This window comes from Pinus tabuliformis, chromosome 4_2 (genome assembly GCF_031772625.1).
Source record: "Pinus tabuliformis cultivar Carrire ecotype Pingquan chromosome 4_2, CPIR1, whole genome shotgun sequence".
NCBI classification, from domain to species: Eukaryota; Viridiplantae; Streptophyta; class Pinopsida; order Pinales; family Pinaceae; genus Pinus; species Pinus tabuliformis.
In genome coordinates this window covers 1,161,322,603-1,161,341,799 of record NC_142304.1, presented here as the reverse complement: position 1 = coordinate 1,161,341,799, position 19,197 = coordinate 1,161,322,603, and the positions used below count along the sequence as shown (strand labels likewise).

Sequence of the window (19,197 nt, the reverse complement as noted above, 5' to 3'; positions counted from 1 at the left end):
GTAAAGATGAAGAAAAGGTAGCCAAATGGGAAAATAGGCAAGATCAAGTACGTGGGTTGATAGGGATGTCTATTTCTCCAAACCTTAGATTCCATATCGCAGAACTTGGTACCCCTAATGAAGCAATGAAACAACTCACTAAAGTTTTTGGAATTAAAAATGAAATTAGAGCCTATCAACTCGAAAATGAGTTGCTTACGGTGGACCCCAATAATTTTTCTTTTATTGATGATTTTTTGTCCAAGTTCAAGACCCTTAGACTTCTCTTAGAAGGTGTTAAGGTTAAGAAAGAAGATGGTAGCCTTATCTATTCCATTCTTACTAAGTTGGGACCAGCCTACTCTGTGTTTGTTTCCACCTTCCATTCTACTAGAGGAGCCTTTATTTCTCAAGAACAAGACTACAAGTCCCCCTCTTTTGATGCCTTTTGTGATTCTTTAATAAGAGAACAAGAAAAACTCTTACATCTTGGTCTTTTTAATCTTGGAAACTCTTCTAAGAAAGCCTTAGCCACCCAGCAACAACCAAGTTCAAAGAATCCTAAGAAGCAGTATCCTAAAAAGAATGGTCCTAAACCAAACAAGGGTCCTAAGCACTTTCAGTCTCAACAAAATGAAAAATGAATTCAACAAAATGATAAGGCAAATAAAAACAAAGGGAAGAAGATTGATAGATATTGCAACTTTTGTAATCGAGATGGCCACTTAGAATCCAAATGCTTTAAGAAGATGGAAGCCTTGGAAGTAGCAACGAAGAACCATAACATCCATTTGGAGCACTCTTCAACTTCAACTTCATCTTCAGGAATAACACTTTCTGCATGTGGTTGTCAAGCATCTTAGTCTTGTTATGCACTAAATGTATCTTCTTCTCATTCTCATCAGTGGCTCATTGATTTTGGAGCTTCTTATCACATGGCCAAAAACGAAGCCATTTTTCTTCCTTAAATGATTGTAACACCAAAAATATATATGTTGGTGATGATAGATCTCTTAGTGTTGTAGGGACTGGAACTATTCATCTAGACAATGGTCAATTTAATGATGTATTGTGTTCCAACTTCCAACCTTATCCTGCAACCTTTTATCTGTATATCAGATAACCCATTGAGGTGAAGGTAAAATCGTTGAATTTTCATCTCATGATGTTGTAATTAAGGACCTAAGAGATCCTAGACATATTTTAGCTACTAACATTGCTGATGATTATACAAGGTTGTATAAGTTTAACAAATTTGGGTCATCAACTCTTCCCTCGTTATTTGTTGCTCATAATGATGAAGTGAGCAAACTTTGGCATGAGCGATTTGGTCACTTAAACTATCGCTCCCTTCAAAATCTATGTAAAGAAAATATGGTGACAGCGCTTCCTATGGTATCTTGCAAAGATGGTGTTTGTTCCGGATGTGTACTTGGAAAACATCATCGGGATAGTTTTGAAAAACGTGCCTCTTGGTACACCTCAGCCCCTTTACAACTTGTGCATAGTGATTTATGTGGTCCACTGTTGTTTCATTCTCTGGCTACAAGTATTTCTTAACTTTCATTAATGATTTCTCCAGACGCACTTGGGTATACTTCTTAAAACTCAAGAGTGAAGTATTTAACATGTTCTTGGCCTTTAAGGCCGTTGTTGAGAAACAATCTGGACATCAAATTCTTAAGCTAAGATTTGATAATGGCGAAGAATATGTTAACAACAAATTCATCAACTTTTGCACTAAGCATGGAATTCAAATGCAACATACTGTTCCATATACTCTACAACAAAATGGTGTAGCTGAAAGGAAGAATCACACTTTAAAGGAAATGGCTAATTGTATGCTTCAATATAAAGGACTTAGTCTTAATTTTTGGGCAGAAGCAATTAACTGTGCAAATTACATAGTAAATCGCACTCCTACTAAGGTTTTAAAGAATATCACTCCAGAAGAAGCATGGAGCTCAATTAAACCAGATGTAAGTCACTTTCGTGTTTTTGGAAGTGAAGCATGGGCCCATATTCCTGATGAGAAACATAAAGCTTTAGAACCTAAAAGTGAAAAATGTATTTTTGTTGGATATTTTGAAGATGTCAAAGGATATAGACTTCTTTCACCTAAATACAAAAATGTTATTATTAGAAGAGATGTAAAGTTTGCCGAAAATATATCGGCCTACGAGCCTAGTTCGGCGGATGTGCCACTTCTCTCTATCCCTTCTACCTCTGAAAATATTTCTTCTTCAGATGATGACAGTGAGGATGAAAATCCTCCCCCACCTTCTCAGGGTCCTCCTTCAGCTCCTCAGCTTCCAAAATGGGTCCGTGCTACTCGGGATGCAGTAGGTTCTCTTGCAGGTGATCCTATAGTTCAACGACGTACACGTTCTTAGTTTGTTAGAACCTCTTCTTTACTGGCTCAAGCTTCAACGAATTATGATCCTGACACCTTTGCAAAAGCTTCAGGCCATCCAGATTGGGATGCAACTATGAATGAAGAATATCGTTCATTATTGGCAAATGATACATGGGATTTTGTTCCTCTCCCAAAGGGAAGAAAACTTGTTAGATGTAAATGGGTTTACAAAACCAAGTTTGGACTAGATGGAAAAGTTGATAAACATAAAGCTCGTCTTGTTGCTAAGGGCTTTTTACAAGTTGAAGGCATTGACTATACTGAAACCTTCTCCCCTGTTGCCAAAATGAGCTCTATTCGCCTTGTTCTTTCCCTTGGTGCCCCTTTCAAATGGGAAGTCCGTCAGATGGATGTTAAATCTGCCTTCTTGCATGGGGACTTGCATGAAGAAATCTATATGGAACAACCTCCTGGCTTTATACAAACAGACTCCAGCCTTGTATGTCGGCTTAAGAAATCCCTTTATGGTCTCAAGCAAGTCCCTCGAGCTTGGTATGCCAAAATGGATAGCTTTCTTTTAGATACTGGCTTTTCTAGGTGTCATTCTAACAATACTGTCTACACCAAGAAAGTGGGTAAGTCTCTTATCATTCTTGTTCTTTATGTTGATGATCTTATCCTTACTGGTAGTGATCCCAACCTTATAAACCATGTGAAGTCCAGCCTTAAAAAGCAGTTTGAAATGACAAACTTAGGATACTTGCATTATTTTCTTGGTCTTCAAGTCTTGTAATCCAAAGAAGGTATTTCCCTTTCCCAGTCCAAGTATGCCTGTGATCTTCTACGCCACTTTCACATGGAAGACTGTAAGCCAACCCCTTCTCCCTTTCAGTTTGGAGCCAAACTTTCAGTTACTTGTACTTCCCCTGAAGTTGATGCTACCTCATATTGTCAGCTTGTAGGAAAACGTTTGTATCTGACCCATACCCATCTTGTCCTTTCCTTTGTTGTTGGCGTTATTGCTCGGTTTACGCAAAACCCATATGAAAGTCATTGGAAAGCAGTTAAAAGAATACTTCGTTATGTTCGAGGTACAATTCAGTTTGGGATTCATTACAGTGCAGAAGCATCTCCTCTATTGGTTGGTTTCACTAGTTTCGATTGGGCTGGTGACCCTGATGAACGGAAATCTACTGCAGGTTATGTCTTCACTCTTGGTTCTGGACCTATTACATGGGCTTGCGAGAAACAAAGTGCCATTTCTCTTTCTTTAGCAGAAACAGAGTATCGTGGTGCCGTAGAATCTATTAAGGAAGCCCTGTGGCTTCGTCAGATCCTGTCAGAGTTTGGCTTTCAGCAGCAGCATCCGACTACACTTTGGTGTGATAATCAAAGTGCCATTCAACTATGCAAAGATCCAGTCCAACATTAACGCAACAAACACATTAAACTACACATGCACTTCATCAGAAAGCTCATTCATGACCATGTTCTTGAAGTGCAATATTGTTCAACCGATGATCAAGTTGCAGACATCTTTACAAAGGCTCTCACAGAGGCGAAGTTTACTAAACTTCGATATATGGTTGGAGTTCAGGAAGTTGTCACTAAGGGGGGATAGGCTCTAATGCCTCCTTCCTTCTCCTATTGTGTTATATTTATACATCCTTCAATCCTATCCCAAGTTGTTCTTGAGGGGGGATGTTAGAATATTCTGACACATAGGAAATAGTTAAGTATAACTTAGTCTAGTGTAGAGTTAGGTAAAGTGTGTTTATTTACTATGTACTTTTGTAACTTACAATTGACGGTCACGATATGTGACATGAAGTGATTCGACGGTTCATTCTCTCCTCAGTATTACCGACACTTGATCCGTGGCTTAACACTCGATTGGTCCATGATCTCTATTTAAAGAGCATGGAGGGTCATTTGTAGGGTGACCATTCATGAGAGAAGCTTATGAAAATTTTATTTCTTTTATTAATAAATTGCATGAAGTGGCTGCGTTGGCTCAGGCCGTGGATTGTTTCCCTTTTTGAGGGTTTTAACCACGTCAAGAATACTGGTGTATTGATCTGTGATCTGTTTGTGAGCAGTGTCCTTTGGTGTTCTATCTGAGGAACTTACCCTGTAAATTCGTACATGGTATCAGAGCTATTTGAGGGCCGCATTCGTTGGTGATCCAAATCTGAGGAACTTACCCTGTAAATTCGTTGGTGATCCAAATCTGAGGAACTTACCCTGAGGATCTCAAATTGTGTGAAGAAGGTGTTCCTATATCTCTTACAACCAAGTTTGGAGGTGAGTTTTAACAATGCACTTCTAACTTAGAATGATGATGCAAATGCTGCTAAGATTTGCTTCAATGAGATTACAAATATAAAATGCCTCAATATGACAATGTTAAGCCACTTGAAATCAAGATGCTCACAATGTTACTTCTCAACAAAAGATTACAAGATGATAATATCAAATGAATGAAGCACTTTAGAGAACACTTTGGAGATTATCCCAATGAAACAAGATTAGCAACAATGACTACTCAATGATCCAAGATGCTACTTAGAATTCCTCTTATTCATATTGTAATGATTAATAGTAAGAGAAACTTAGAGCACAATAACAAGAGCAATATCTTCTTATCACTTATATTAGAAACCATAGATATTTTCAATTTTCATTTAAGCACAATAGCAACAAGAACCAGTTGAGTAATGAGATTACTAACAGTGATATACAATGTTAAAAATGAGATCAACAAATGCAATTGACCAATTATGGATGCTAGAAAGGGAGACACAATGCAATGATGCAAGAATGTGAAGATGCAAGGTACTAACTTTATCCTCAAATCCAAAGAGAGCCTACTACAATTTCTTGACCAATATTCTTATCATTCAATGACCATTAAAAGATGCACCGGACTTAAATATAAATCAGATCAGCACACTGTCACTATGAAAACAGTGCCAAAAGTCACTTGTAAGCAAGCTAGATTAAGCCCTTGGTTAATGTATAATGCTCCTTTAGGTTCTTAGGCTTATATTAATAAGTTTTAGTGCTTCTTTAAAGTGATTATGAGATGATTATGCCATTGCTATGTTAATCTTCAGATTTGATTGCTTATGACAGTCAAGGAAAGAGAGTAAAGGGATGAGAACAAACCCTTTAGGCCTTGTTACCGCTCAATCTAGCAGGGGTCCTAGGAGAGGTTCCTATAGAGCAACTGCTAGGTCAAGGGGCAACAAGGGAAACAATGGAGCAGTAGCCCACTGTCACCTCAGCTAAAGCTCCCTGCTTAGTAGCCCATTGTCACCTCAGCTAAAGCTCCTTGCTCTTTATGGACTTTCACCGATGGGAGGAGCCCCGGTATTAGGTAAATCACTAAGATTAATGTATCAATGGTGTAGAGGTAGTGATTTCAATAGCCTATTCAAAGGAGAGACTCTATTGATGGGGTTTACTTGCTTAAGAAGCGAGGTGAATGGCTCACCAAGAAGGGCTAGAGGGAAACCTAGACCTAGGATTGAGGAGTATTTCTTGATATGAAATGCCCTAGACCTAAGAATACTAGGGGAATAGGGTCTTCTAAGTAATCCTTGTGAAATTGAAACGACAAGGTTGCAGGACCACAAAGAAACCCAAGTGGACTCTGTTACCACTCAAACTAGCAGGGGTCCTAGGAGGGGGTCCTAAAGGGCAGCTATGAGGTGAAGGGCAATAATGGAGCGATAGCCCACTGTCAACTCAGCGAAGGCTCCTTGCTCTTTACAGACTTCCACTGATGGGAGACCCGGTATAAAGAGGAATCATTAGATGAATAGGTTAATAAGAGGATGAGGAGTGATTCCCAAGGCCTATTCACAAGAGAAACTCAATTGTATGGCTTTCTTGCTTAGGAAGTGTTGACCACTACGTGTCAATGACCCATAGTAGTACAACCCCTTTTTTCGCAAAAGGGATAACACTTGATCGATATGTCTACGTCGTCCACCTATTATCATCAGCCTGATTGTCATGTTATAATATAAACCCTTTCTGCACGTGTAAATTGTAAATAATCTCAGTAGATCTGTGTCGTGTATCTAATTGCTTAGGTAAATCTAATTTTCTGGTGACGATCTACATTTCGGGAGTTTTTTTGTCTCACCGATCTATTCTCGGATGGTCCGCAGAGTTTTCCTTCAGCCTTACCCCAAAGCCGGAGTGGATTTTGTTATTGGGATCTTAGGGGAGTCCTAGTGTTCTAGATCGAGTCTCTATGTCAAAGTGATTTGGGAATAATTCTAACTATTTGATTAGGTTATTTTATTACAAATTGCTTGGTTTGCTGGATTATATTTGTGTTTGTGTTGCAGAATTTGGTAGTCTGTGAGGGTCTTTTGCAAATGGGTTTTTCCCCTTGAGATGTAAAAAATGTGAAAATCATGATGTAAAGTGTCCTGAGGGTTGGAAAAATAATTTATCCCCTCATAGGTTAATTAATTAAATTTTCTGGCCAAAATTAATTAAAATCCTAAGCCAGAAATTTAATTAATTCTAGGTCCTAGGTAAATTTAAATTCTCCGAAGGCAAAATTCGTCGATGCTTAAAAAAATTAAATTTTAAGAGGTCCAGGGACTAAGGTAAATTAATTATTTTGCTAAATTTTAAGCCCTTGGTCCCTGGGGTTAAGTCAAAGTCAAAATTTTGAGGAAATTAATTCAAAAATTTAATTTTTGAATTAATTAAAATACATTTAATTGAAAATTTCGAATTTCCTCAATAATTTAAAATTTCGATGGATGAGATTAAAAGAAATTTTGATCCTCATCAACAGTCGAGATTGCTTTGACGTGGATCACTCGAACTAGCCGTTGGAGGATTTATCTTTAAATAGGAGGTCATTTTGTCAGTCAGGATCATCCGATCTTTGAATCGTGTACTAAGCTCTCAAGCTCTCTTGTATACTTTTTTGAATTAATGCAAAAGTCTTTGGGGTTTCAACGTGCTGTAGTGTTCCTCTTCATGAATTTATGGTAACATTGTTTTAATTTCTGCTTAATATTATGTGAAAACTATCAATCAATAGGTCTCTTAGAATAATCTGAATACAGGTACCTTATTCAGTTTGTTGGATCTAGGGTAACCTTTTTAATTTTGATTGAAGTAGCAGGTATCTCTATTTCTTCAGAATTTTATTACTGTTCTATTTCTCTACTTGATTTGATGGTCGATCTAGTGTTTGCAGAAGATCTCTCAGGTTCTCATTGAGCATTTGGGGATAGTTCTCGGTTGAACTAGCCAACTCTCAACACATATTTTCTGAAGAGCCTACTTCATATAAGCCTCAAGATTTATCTAAGGATAATCTTTTTCTTGCAGGGTGTTTTTGGGCTAGTATCTCTCTAAAATTTCAAAATCTTTTAAATATTTTGTGGAAATTTTGATAGATCTGGCTATTAAGAGCCTTAGATTATCAGATCTGGGAGCGGAGTGGGACTCATACTCGTCAGATCTGTAAATTATTTGTATAGATCCGTTATTTACTTGTGTAGATCTGAAATTTTGTAACATAATTTTGAATTTTAACACTTGGGTTTTTAGGATTTTCTCTATTTTTGTACATATTGGGTATTGGGTTTTTCTCTTTTCATTTGTGCAAAAATAGATCTGAGAAATTAGCCAAGAAAATCTTCAGATCTGAGTTAGATCTAGACTCTGGAGGGCAAGGTCTGGGCTCAAAGATTGTTTGCAAGAATAGATCTGAGAAATCAACCAAGTAAATCTTCAGACTTGAGCTAGATCTAGACCCTAGAGGGCAAGATCTGGGCTCAAAGATTGTTTGCAGGAATAGATCTGAGAAATCAGCGAAGAAAATCTTCAAATCTGAGCTAGATCTAAACCCTTGAGGACAAGATCTGGGCTCAAAGATTGTTTGCAGGAATAGATCTGAGAAATCGGCCAAGTAAATCTTCAGATCTGAGATTTTTCAAGCAGATTTGGGGGTTCTGAGACAAATCTAGGCCCTGGAAGGCAATCTCTTATCCCAAATCTTTTTACAAGGTCATCCATTAAAGATTTTGCAATAAATTTGAAGATCTGAAGCAAAATATTTTATTTTATTTTTTTTAAGAACGAGGGTTTCAAGTTTTGGGGCTCCTAAGCTCATATCTGCCTTCTCCTTGCCCAACGCTAGTTCTATTGGGCCTAGTGCTAGCTCTCATTGGCCCTAGATTCCCTTGCTCTTTTTCTGATTTGAATATTTGATTTTCTGAAGCTAATCATTAGTGGGTTTTTGCAGAAAATTTGGTAAAAATTTGTGTTTCAGATATTGAATTTTTTTTGGCAACTTGGACAAGTGATCTTCAAGGCCTAGGGCCTAAGGGTTTGATCTCTAAACCATCTTTTTCCTCACTGTTTGCTACAATAGTCATATAACTTTCTAATAGTGGTGAAAAACATATCTAAGTGGTTTGAAATTAACTAAAAATTTGCTAAATACATTAATAAGCTATTTATGTTTGATGTGTATCAAGAATTTCGCTTAGATCTACATTTTGGGTCACTGTTATCTTAGAATAATTCTGTTTCTGAAGTCTGAAATATAACAGTGGAAAAATTTCATGTGGGTTAGCCTAAAATCAATTTCTAAGTTGTCTAATACATTAAGGAATTATTTTCTTGAGTTGGGCATTCATCATTGAGCTTATTTCATGTTTTAATTGTTGGCTGTAATAAGTATATTAGATCTGATATAATTCTGGAAATCACACCACAACAGGCTGAAATTTTTTGATAATTCATGTGGGCAAGTTTGTAAAAATTTCGGTAAATTTTTGGCATAAAGATACCATTGATAGCTTACTGTTTTCATTGTCATATTGCTGTTGTCATAAAGTTTTTCTTACTGCTGTCCTAAAAATTAAGTACTCTGTCATGGAATTGTGATAAAATGCATATCCTTTGTTTCATAAACAGAGTATTTTTTTGAGCATCTGTTGACATTGATATCGAATTTCATAGTTCTTTTTGTTCTCTTTGAGCTCAATTGTATCAAGAAGATTTGAAATAAGTTGGTGTTTTAACTATAGTATCTTCAAGAGTTTATTTTCTAAGTTTTCATCTAAAAAAAGGCAAGCATTTCATTGGGTAATTGAGGGCTTTTGCGGCAAAAGTGTTTTTCCATTCTCGACTCTAACTTCATCTCATCTTCCAGTGCATTTGCATATAAGTTAACTTTGCATAGATAAAATTTACTTCCAAGCATAAGCTTGGTCGATAGACAGATAGATCTCCATCCATCTTTTCTTGAGAAGCTTGTTTTAATAGTACTTAAAACAGTGACCTTGCAGTCGTCAGAGCCACAGTTCTCTGCAGCGCCGAAGGCACCGGGTATGTTAGAATTTTAGTAGAGGTATCGTTAATCACACCTTAGTGTGCTTCTCCTAATCTTCTCTCTGCTAGTTACTACGAAATCAGGCTCAACACGGAAAGGATTGAAGGGTTCACATTTAGATAGGCATTTAACTAAAATTAACCAAGATTCTTGCATCTCACATTAGTTTTAGGATCTGCATTTCATATAAAATAGTCATTCATCTAAGCAGCAGGTGCTAATCGATTACTTGGTCTTAATTTCCCTAGCAATATCGTTGACTCCATAAGGCACTGGTATCAATCGTTTAAAATCTAATCAAATCCTATAAGTCTTACTAAATCTTAATCAAGTACTTGATCGCTTCATTGTGTCTCCTGAGCCGGTTGGTTCCAAACTAGTTCTTCTTTATTCCACTTTTCCATAGGGTCTACCCCCCTTAGCTTGCTGTAAGGAGACAACTTAAAAGGAGAGATTGGGGATCAGGGTGACAACCCCCGATCTGAGCCGTTGTCACGATGCCTAGACATTCTGTGCGATAACAAGAAGCAAGGTAATAGGCTCTCTAGGAAGGGCTAGAAGGATTCCTAAGGCTAGGGTTTGGGAATGTATCCTGAAAAGATGATCCCTAAGCCTAGAAACTTTTATGGAGACTTGGTCTTTGTGTGATTTTTGTGGAGTTGGAGTTATAAAGTTGTGGGATCACACAGGACCAAGTGGACCTAAATTAGGTCAAGGAGGTGGATTTGATCACTCAAGGAGGGGCTTGACTTAATTGTGGAAGAGGATCGATGGAAAAATCTTCTTAGAATAGAATGCAATGATCCAAATGAGGTCACTAGCCAAGGGAAACCTAGGGCAAGAGACGATTCTTGGGCTAGGGCTTGCAATATCTCGAGATCCCACCGTTGGAATTTCGTGAAATTTGGAGAGCCTCTAGAGAAAACCCTAGCGCAGTAGAGGACAAGAGATCAAAGTCTTTTGATGGCTAGAATGTGAGATAATTGATGCCCTAGGTGACCTATGGAGGCTAGACCTAGAGAGAGAGAGAGAGGTGAGAGAAATAAGCTTTGAAAGTGACCACCTATGGAGGATTAGTGCCTTGTCCTTTGGGAGAGATGGATCCAAGGATATTTTAATATTTGGAGACAATTCACCATTTCAAGGAGGCCTTCAAACAACTTTGCATGGCATTAGGGCATGAGAGCAACTGCTTCAAGGGGTTTATACTTCGATTTGCAATAATTGATGACTTATCTAGATGTATTTAGCACAGATTATCTCTAGGAACATTCACCCATTTATACATGGCCCATGACATGATGAAACACTATAAAAGAGCACAATTTCCACCAATTCGTATAGAAAAACAATAAATTCCAGACTTGTATAGTGAAAATCCCAACAACATTCATGTGACAAAAGTAATTAACAAGAATAAGCATGAAAAGAGAACTTATATGTACAAAAGAGTATATCCAATCATCAAATTATGCCAATAATGAAGCTCCAAGACAAGAGAGAGAGATCTAAACATCAAAATTCTTCTATATCATCCAAACTCGTCCTCGAAAAGGGATAACGAAAATCTCACAAGAGCTAATAACCCAATCCAAATGATGATGATCAAAATGAATCATCTCACTTCTATTTATACAATCACTAAGGAGTTCGATTTGCCTAATATGGCCTAATTAATGGCCAGCAAACGACCACAAAAGTAGGACAATGGGGCTGCTAAGTACAATAGTGCCAATACATAGTGAGAGCACGGGTAGTGGCTTCTAAAGAAACAAAATGCAGAAAATAAAATACAGTGAAGTACTGCTCTAAGTAAATATAATAAAATCTGTGCCCAGTTCTAAGCTAAGGCAAACAGAGCACTGATGGCGGAAAACAGATTTAGGAGAAATGGATCCAACATCTGGAATAATGTAGGGCTGTCAGGATCTTCTAGCACTAGCTCCACTAATACCTGTGGTTGAATGGAGGAAACTTTGGATAAAATGCTGTCTAGAAGAGGCGCTGGAAGATAATCTGGACTGTGTACTATGTTGCTGCCTGGATGAGATCACCCATTGCTCACTCTTGGGTGGTCCCATCTGACTATCAGAATAGGGTTTAGAACGACATTGATGCTGAGGTCTCTGGGAAGTAGAAATAGTCCCTTGAGCTCACATTATCCCTTGGTACCCTTAGTAGAAGGGGACACTGGAAAGGAGGAGGTGATCAGCCTAGTGGATACTGGTATACAGGGTGGCCATAGAATGTGGGACTGGAATCTAAGGGTCTTCTGCATATATAAAGCTAGGCAATGTTGGTTGGAAAACCGAAAGAAGCTGCAAGGAGTCTGGACTCCTTGAATAATTGGTTGAACCACCCTTGATTCTCATAATAAATGTGGCAGAGGAAGATGAAATGCTCCTCACTCTCAACCTCTCAAAGATGGCACAAGTTGCAGATATTGTCTGACTGGTTGAGCTAGTGCTTTTCTTCACCTGAAGTATATGCAAACTCATTTTGCGCTGACCTAGAGGGATGTAGAGAGTGTGCATCTAGTGATGGCGAGTGTGGAAGTTGGACAATGAGCTCGTTCCTCTGCTCCGTGAACTGCTCTACATAAAAAGGCTATTTTTGAGCACAAATCGGTTGGTAGTGATATGAGTGTACTGCTTGTAGATGTCATTTCGAATGATCCTGTTCAATTCCTGCCTATTAGGTAGGAGTCGGCTAGGTGCATCAAGTATTTGAATGGAGGGAGCTAAACTATTATAATACCCACAGACTCCAGAAGATTTGAGACCCCTGCAAAGTGAGCTTGTATTGGGTGGCTAGCTAAATCAACGGATTCTGAAGAACAGTAGGCCATGTACGCGTACTTATCCCTATCCGTTGCTGAGTTAGCATAGCCTTGAACGCGACAATGGAGTGATATTGGACCAAAAACAATCTCAAGGCTGAAAGGGTAAGGCCCTGAACTCAGCAGGGAAGATGGGTGTGGAGATTGTCTATTGCATCTAATGAAAGCATTGATGAAGACAAGTCTGCATTGAGAGCTGAACCCTCAAGTAAGTGTATGAGCTGTTAATCATGATCTCCTCCCCTCTGAAAAGGAAATGGTAATCTGAAAAGACTCTTTTTGACTTGTTGAATATCATAGCCTTGGTTTTAGGGCAACAAAGACAGAGAAACCGATTAATCTATATTACTGCAACAAAAAAACAGTAAAATGGCCGTGTAGAATGATTAAAGAATTTATAAATATATGGAATATGATAGTTGAGGATTTCCCTTTACACTTTTTGTTATTTCAGGCTCTTAGCATTGAGTTTTACCATTTTAGTTGGCTAATTAACATATTATAATTATTCTATATTAATTTTGTTCATTTCTTCTGATTGGGTGCAGTGTGAAGAACTTGTTGAGCAAGGTGCTTCCATAGGAAGCACTCCTGCCGAAGTTGTAAAGAAGTGCAACTATACCATAGCCATCCTCTCTGATCCTCCTGCTGCCCTCTCGGTGAGAAATTTTTGGATTCCCATTGTTCATTAATTGAATTCTTTTCATGATACTACCTATTGGTTTGAATTTTCAACAGTTTGTTCTGTATTTTCATTTGAGATAATATATTTTTTGTTTAGTTTATTAATATTTGTCAATGATCTTCTCCGCAACTATTTTGCAGGTGGTTTTCGGCAAGGATGGTGTCCTAGAGCAAATGTGTACAGGAAAAGGATACATTGACATGTCAACAGTTGATACTATCACTTCAACAAAGATCAATGAGGTTTGTGTTTGTGAGGTTTATGTTTAAGTTATTATCTTGAAGTGAATATATGCTGAGAAGTTTCGTGGTTATCATATCTATGCTTATATTTTTGTACAAAGTACTAATCTTGGGTCACATAGTACAAATCCACAGCTTTGCCTGTATAAACAATTATGGCGACAATCTGAATACAGTCTATACATGTTAGAATGTGTACCTCAGATAGCCTTTTATGGGTTGGAGTCTGGACCACGTACAGCAGATCTGAGCATCTTCTGTAACCGCAGCAGTTGACCTGATCTGAGATGAGGCCGTGGCATTAAGAAGACCAGAGAGCAAAGCACTAAATTTGGCTTGCAACAGTAAGGGCGCATGAACGTATGCATGAGCTTTAGATAGGTTAAGGATAGGATAAGGTTATCCTTATCTTTAACCTCAAATTAGACTATATAGAGTGCTGAGTTTGGTTCAGTCTTAGCTTTAGCAATTTATCTATTTTGGAGTTTGATTTTATTTAGGGCACAGATGCCTAGAGAATCTGAACTCTTTATTTGGAGTGTGCTACCTCATTCTCATGCAGATCCATAGATCTAGGTATTAGATCTAATTTTGAACATCCTAGTAGGGCTTTTTTCATCTCTATAAATGAAAGGCAGGGGTATGGATCTGACAGAGCTTTTTTGTGCTCAGCAGTTAGCAGCTTAGTGTTTTGCTGTAGCAGATCTTCGTATTCAGAATTAATAAAAAACAGTGACAGGTTTTGAAAGTCAGCTATTGAGTTTTTGTAGTATTCCCTCTTGGAACAGACGCAAAGGTACCACAGTGTTTTTCTGAGTTTAATGGAATTTCTCAGTGAAGAGTTTTGTCAAACATTTTGATTGTAGACTGCTGTAGGTGCAAATTTTGTTTGTTTTGTTTTAAATAAAATATACAATAGCACAAATATGTAACCAGGCTTCAGTCAGCTACCGATAAATCATGCAACACTCAGAAATAATGCTATTCACTGATAAACATGTGCATTTTTTAACAAGCTGGCAGTAGTAGAGTCGTTATATAAACTCAGTAAAGGAAGCAGAGTCATTATATAAACTCAGTAAAGGAAATTCATAACAATAGTATGGCAGAGGAACCTTATAACTCATATGCAGCAGTGAACTCCCAATTCAATGTTCATTCCTGTTGTCGCCCAAATTGTACAAAGAATGCGACAATGCTTAGGGCAGGGGCTGTCACTCTGATCCCTGCCCTCTCGTTTAAGGTACCTCCTAATGCAGGCTAAAGAGGTAGTCCCTATGAATGAGATGATGAGAAACTTGTCAAGAATCAACAAGTCCAGGAGATACAACAGAATGGCCTAGCAACTTGAGTTAAAAATTAAGCGGCAAGTAAGATTATTAAGCACAATTTGATTAGATTCTTTAAGATTATGAATGAGAGACCAGTGCCTTAAAGTTAATTCCTTGCACAATATAGATTAATACTCCAAGTTACCGTATGAACAGCTGCTGCGGGATGCAAAATCTATCCTAAATGAAGTGCAGGACCTAGATCTAATGTGTCATGCAAGATCTTGGTTAATTTTAATTAGATGCTTAATCTAAGTGAAATCTTTCCGTTCAATTCTTTTGAAGCTAGTCTCGAACGCAAGTTGTAGGGAGAAGTCCAAGGAAGGAGGCTAAGGTTTCCTTAATGATACCTCCCATGGAGTTCTAACCACCCAAGTGCCTCCGTTCCTACAAGGGATTGCCCACAAGAGAACTGCAAGGTCACCGTGTTAACCGCAAATGAGGGCAAGACTTCTCAAATTGTGTGAAAATGGTCCTATCTAGTGTTGCAGGAACCCATCCCTTGGCCACATGTTGGGGTACAAGGGTAGCTAGTAAGAGTGTAATATCCTGTTTCAGAGATATTCCCCAAACCCCAGCAAACTCCAACCAAATACGTACAAGAGATATAGTAACCGGGAAGCTCAAAGTGATAAAAATAACAGTGGTGCAACATATAATAATGTAAACATGAAATATAAGCAGATACTCAAGAAATGCAGAGAGAAATGCTAAGCCATTTTATTATACTGAGTAATGGAATGAGTACAGGAGGTGATCAAAAAGATGGCACCTCGACTTGCACCAGGCAAGTGAAGAAATACACTCAGAACAGTAAAGGAATGGCCTCTCTCTGAACTGCGTCCTAGCTGCTGGAGAATTGTCGTGTTGTTGCTACTACTGGAAATCAAATGAGGATTTGGGGCTGTTCCCCTCCTCAGAAAATGCTGAAACTCTGGAATCAGCCTCTACTCAAGAAACCCAGAAAAACCCAGAAAGCTTTTCTGAAATAGCTGACCCCCGAAATTCGCCCCCTTGAGGATCCACGCAATCCCTCAAGGCTCTGCGCTGCCACTGAATAAAATCCCTCCAAAACTCTGCCTGAAACTCAGCCAAAATCCTCCAATATACAAGGGCTGATCCCTTGCACAATCTCCCAGCTCAAATCCTCCTCAAAACCCCCAATCCGGAACTCCCACCAGAAGAACTGTGTCCCTCTCTCTCAAGACTGCGCAGTCCCCAAATGCTCAGCTCCTCCACAATGCCAAAGATCAATCCTACTGCAAAAGACTGCTGAAAACTACCTTGCCCGAGTAGGCACTCGAAGTCCCCCGGGGCTAAGGGTGAGATCTCCGAACGGAGACACTCAATGCACTAAACAGTGCTGCAGACAGGCTAAACAACCAGCGTGCTCCAAGTCGAAATGACTAGCTCAAATGCACATAATCGAATGACAAAATGAGGAGGCTCCTCTCTCCTTTATAGCGTTGGCCCCTCTCAATCCCAAGGCCCACCTCCTCCAACGTAATCCCTCTCTTGCCACGTGTTCCTTTCCATCTGCGCAGTCCCTCCAAGTGTCTGCGTGGACCCCATCTCTGCGTGGTCCTTTGGCTCCCCTTGGCTCGCCTTTAAGTCACAACGTTGTGCTACTAGGGGGTGACTTTCTTCTAAAAGTGAGTTATGTCCCCTTTTCCTCATCTTTTTATTTATAAATAACTATAGAAGGCAAAATTGAGCAAAATCGAATATTCCAATTGGCCATGACTAATTAGGAATATTACAGTCTCCCTCCGCAAAATGTTGCTTGTCCTCAAGCAATTGAAGTGATGGATACTGCAAAATTTTCTCACTCTCCCAAGTGGCATCCTCATCCGGTAAATTCTTCCACCTCACCAAGAATTCCCGGACCGTCCTGCTCCGTAGCTGCCTCTCCTTGGTATCAATAATAGCCTCTGGCTGCAACACCAAATGCCCCTCATCATCCGTGGGTGGTAGCTCATCTGTCATTGTCACATGCTGCCCCAATGCCTTTTTCAGGTATGATACATGAAAGACGTTATGAATCTTGCTGCCTTGGGGCAGCTCCAACTCATACGCAACTTGTGCAATCCTGCGTATCACCCTGTATGGCCCATAAAAGCGGGGCTTGAGCTTCTCAGCCCCCTTCTGCTTCACTGACGACTGTCAGTATGGTTGTAATCGTAGGTAGACCAAGTCCCTTACCTCAAATTGTCTCTCCACCCGACCCCTGTCGGCATACAGCTTCTGCTGGTTCTGTGCTGTAGCCATATTATCCTTAAGAGCTCGGAGAATATCCTGACTCTCCTGGATCCAAATCTTGGCTCTTGGAGCCTTGCTAGCACCAAACATCACGTCAGCAAAAGATAAGGGATGATATCCATACAAAGCATAGAATGGTGACATACCAATGGACATGTGATGTGTAGTGTTGTAGTAGTACTCCCCCAGATGCAGCCACTTCAGCCATGCTCGCTGCTGCCCACTGACATAGTTACGCAAGTAGCCCTCCAGCCACTTGTTAACTATCTCTGTTTGCCCGTCCGTCTATGGGTGATAACTGGTACTCGGTGTCAACTCCGTCCCCACCAACTGGAAAAGCTCCTGCCAAAACCCGCCCATGAAACGGTTGTCCCTGTCACTGGTGATGGTCTTAGGAAGACCATGTAGCCTGAAGACCTCTCTGAAGAATAACTCGGCCACCTGCGCTGCTGTGTAGTGTGCGGATATGGCGAAAAAATGAGCGTACTTTGTCAGTTGGTCAACGACGACAAAGATGCAATCCTTGCCCTGTACCATGGGCAACCCTGTGATGAAGTCCATCGAGATACACTCCCATTTCCCCTCCGGAATGGGAAGAGGCTGCAATAATCCTGCGGGATGGCTCATCTCCCCCTTGTTCCTCTGGGAAACATCGCATTCCCGGACATGCTGGAGTACGTCCTCCTTGAGACCCTTCCATGAGAACCTCTCTCTAATGGCCCTGTAGGTTTTGGTAAACCCCTGATGGCCGGCCAATGGTGCGTCATGTGATGCCCGAAGTATCTTCTTCTTGAGCTGAGATCCCTCAGTCAAGAAGATCCGGTCCCTGTAGTAGATGATCTCATCGACCACCCTGTACCTGTCATCTGCCACCTGCCCATCCAGAACCTCACATGCAAATCTGTCCTTGGAGTACTCTACTAAGAGTCAAGCCCTCCTGTCTGCGTCCAAGCTCATAAGAGACAACGTGGCTGGTCTACGTGAAAGGGCATTTGCTACCACGTTGTTCTTACCCTTGACATACTCAATGTCAAAGTCATATGCTTGGATCTTACTGATCCACTTCTGCAAGCCTCTCCTGTAGTTGCTTTTGCTCCAAAAAGAACCTGAGGCTGTTGTGATCAGTCCTCACCCTGACCTTGTTACCCACTAAATACTGCCGGAACTTGGCCAGTGCATGCATGATGGCCAACATCTCCTTGTCGTATATAGAATACAACCTCTCGTGCGGAAGGAGCTTTCGGCTCTCAAAGGCTATAGGGTGACCTCCCTACATCAAAACTGCGCCGATCCCCTCTCCCGACGCATCACACTCCAAAACAAATGGCTGCGTAAAATCTGACAATGCAAGCACTGGGCAGCTGCTCATAACCTCCTTGAGCCTGTCAAAGGCTTGTTGCGCTGTATCCGACCAACTGAATGCCCCCTTCCTCGTCAGATTTGTCAGGGGTGCAACAAGCTGTGAGAAACTTTTGATGAACTTCCGGTAGTAAGTACAAATGCCAATGAATCCTCAAAGTTCTGTCACGTTCCTCGGCTCCGGCCAATCTCTGATGGCCCTGATCTTCTCCTCGTGGACCCTCACTCCGTCCACCCCTATGATGTGTCCCAAGTATAACATCTCCGTCAACCCAAACTCACATTTGGAGAGCTTGGCATAGAACTGCTGCTCCTCCAAGATGCGCAATACTGTCTCAATGTGTTGGAGATGCTCCTCCCAAGTCCTGCTGTAAATGAGGATATCATCAAAGAACACCAACACAAACTTCCTTAAGTGACCGCGGAAGATGTGATGCATGCAAGAGTGGAATGTAGCTGGGGCGTTGGTTAGCCCGAAGGGCATCACCAAAAACTCAAAGTGCCCATAGTGACACCTGAATGCAGTCTTGGGAATGTCCTGTTCCCTCACGCGAATCTGATGGTACCCAGATCTCAAATCAATCTTTGAGAAGAACCGTGCTCCTCTCAACTCATCCATCAACTCATCGATCCTGGGTATGGGGTACCTGTTCTTCAGTGTCTTCTTGTTCAGGGCCCTGTAGTCAATGCACATCCTCAATGTGCCGTCCTTCTTCTTCACCAACACCACCGAAGAAGCTAAAGGACTCGTGCTCGACCGAATGTG

At 40.2% G+C, this 19,197-nt stretch overlaps 1 protein-coding gene and 1 long non-coding RNA gene across 3 annotated transcripts in view; one reads left to right on the top strand and one right to left on the bottom strand.

Annotated features, from left to right (window-relative positions):
* The window catches only part of LOC149173791 (uncharacterized), a 162,257-nt gene that overhangs the window by 19,692 nt on the left and 123,368 nt on the right, over window positions 1-19,197 (bottom strand). The window lies entirely within an intron of this gene.
* GLYR1 (glyoxylate reductase 1) overlaps window positions 1-19,197 on the top strand; it is a 152,619-nt gene that overhangs the window by 24,078 nt on the left and 109,344 nt on the right. For both annotated transcript variants that reach the window (XM_089424739.1, XM_089424737.1), the window contains 2 exons: window positions 13,104-13,214; window positions 13,381-13,482. In XM_089424739.1, coding sequence (XP_089280865.1) covers window positions 13,104-13,214; window positions 13,381-13,482 — 213 coding nt within the window. The remainder of the gene's footprint in view (window positions 1-13,103; window positions 13,215-13,380; window positions 13,483-19,197) is intronic.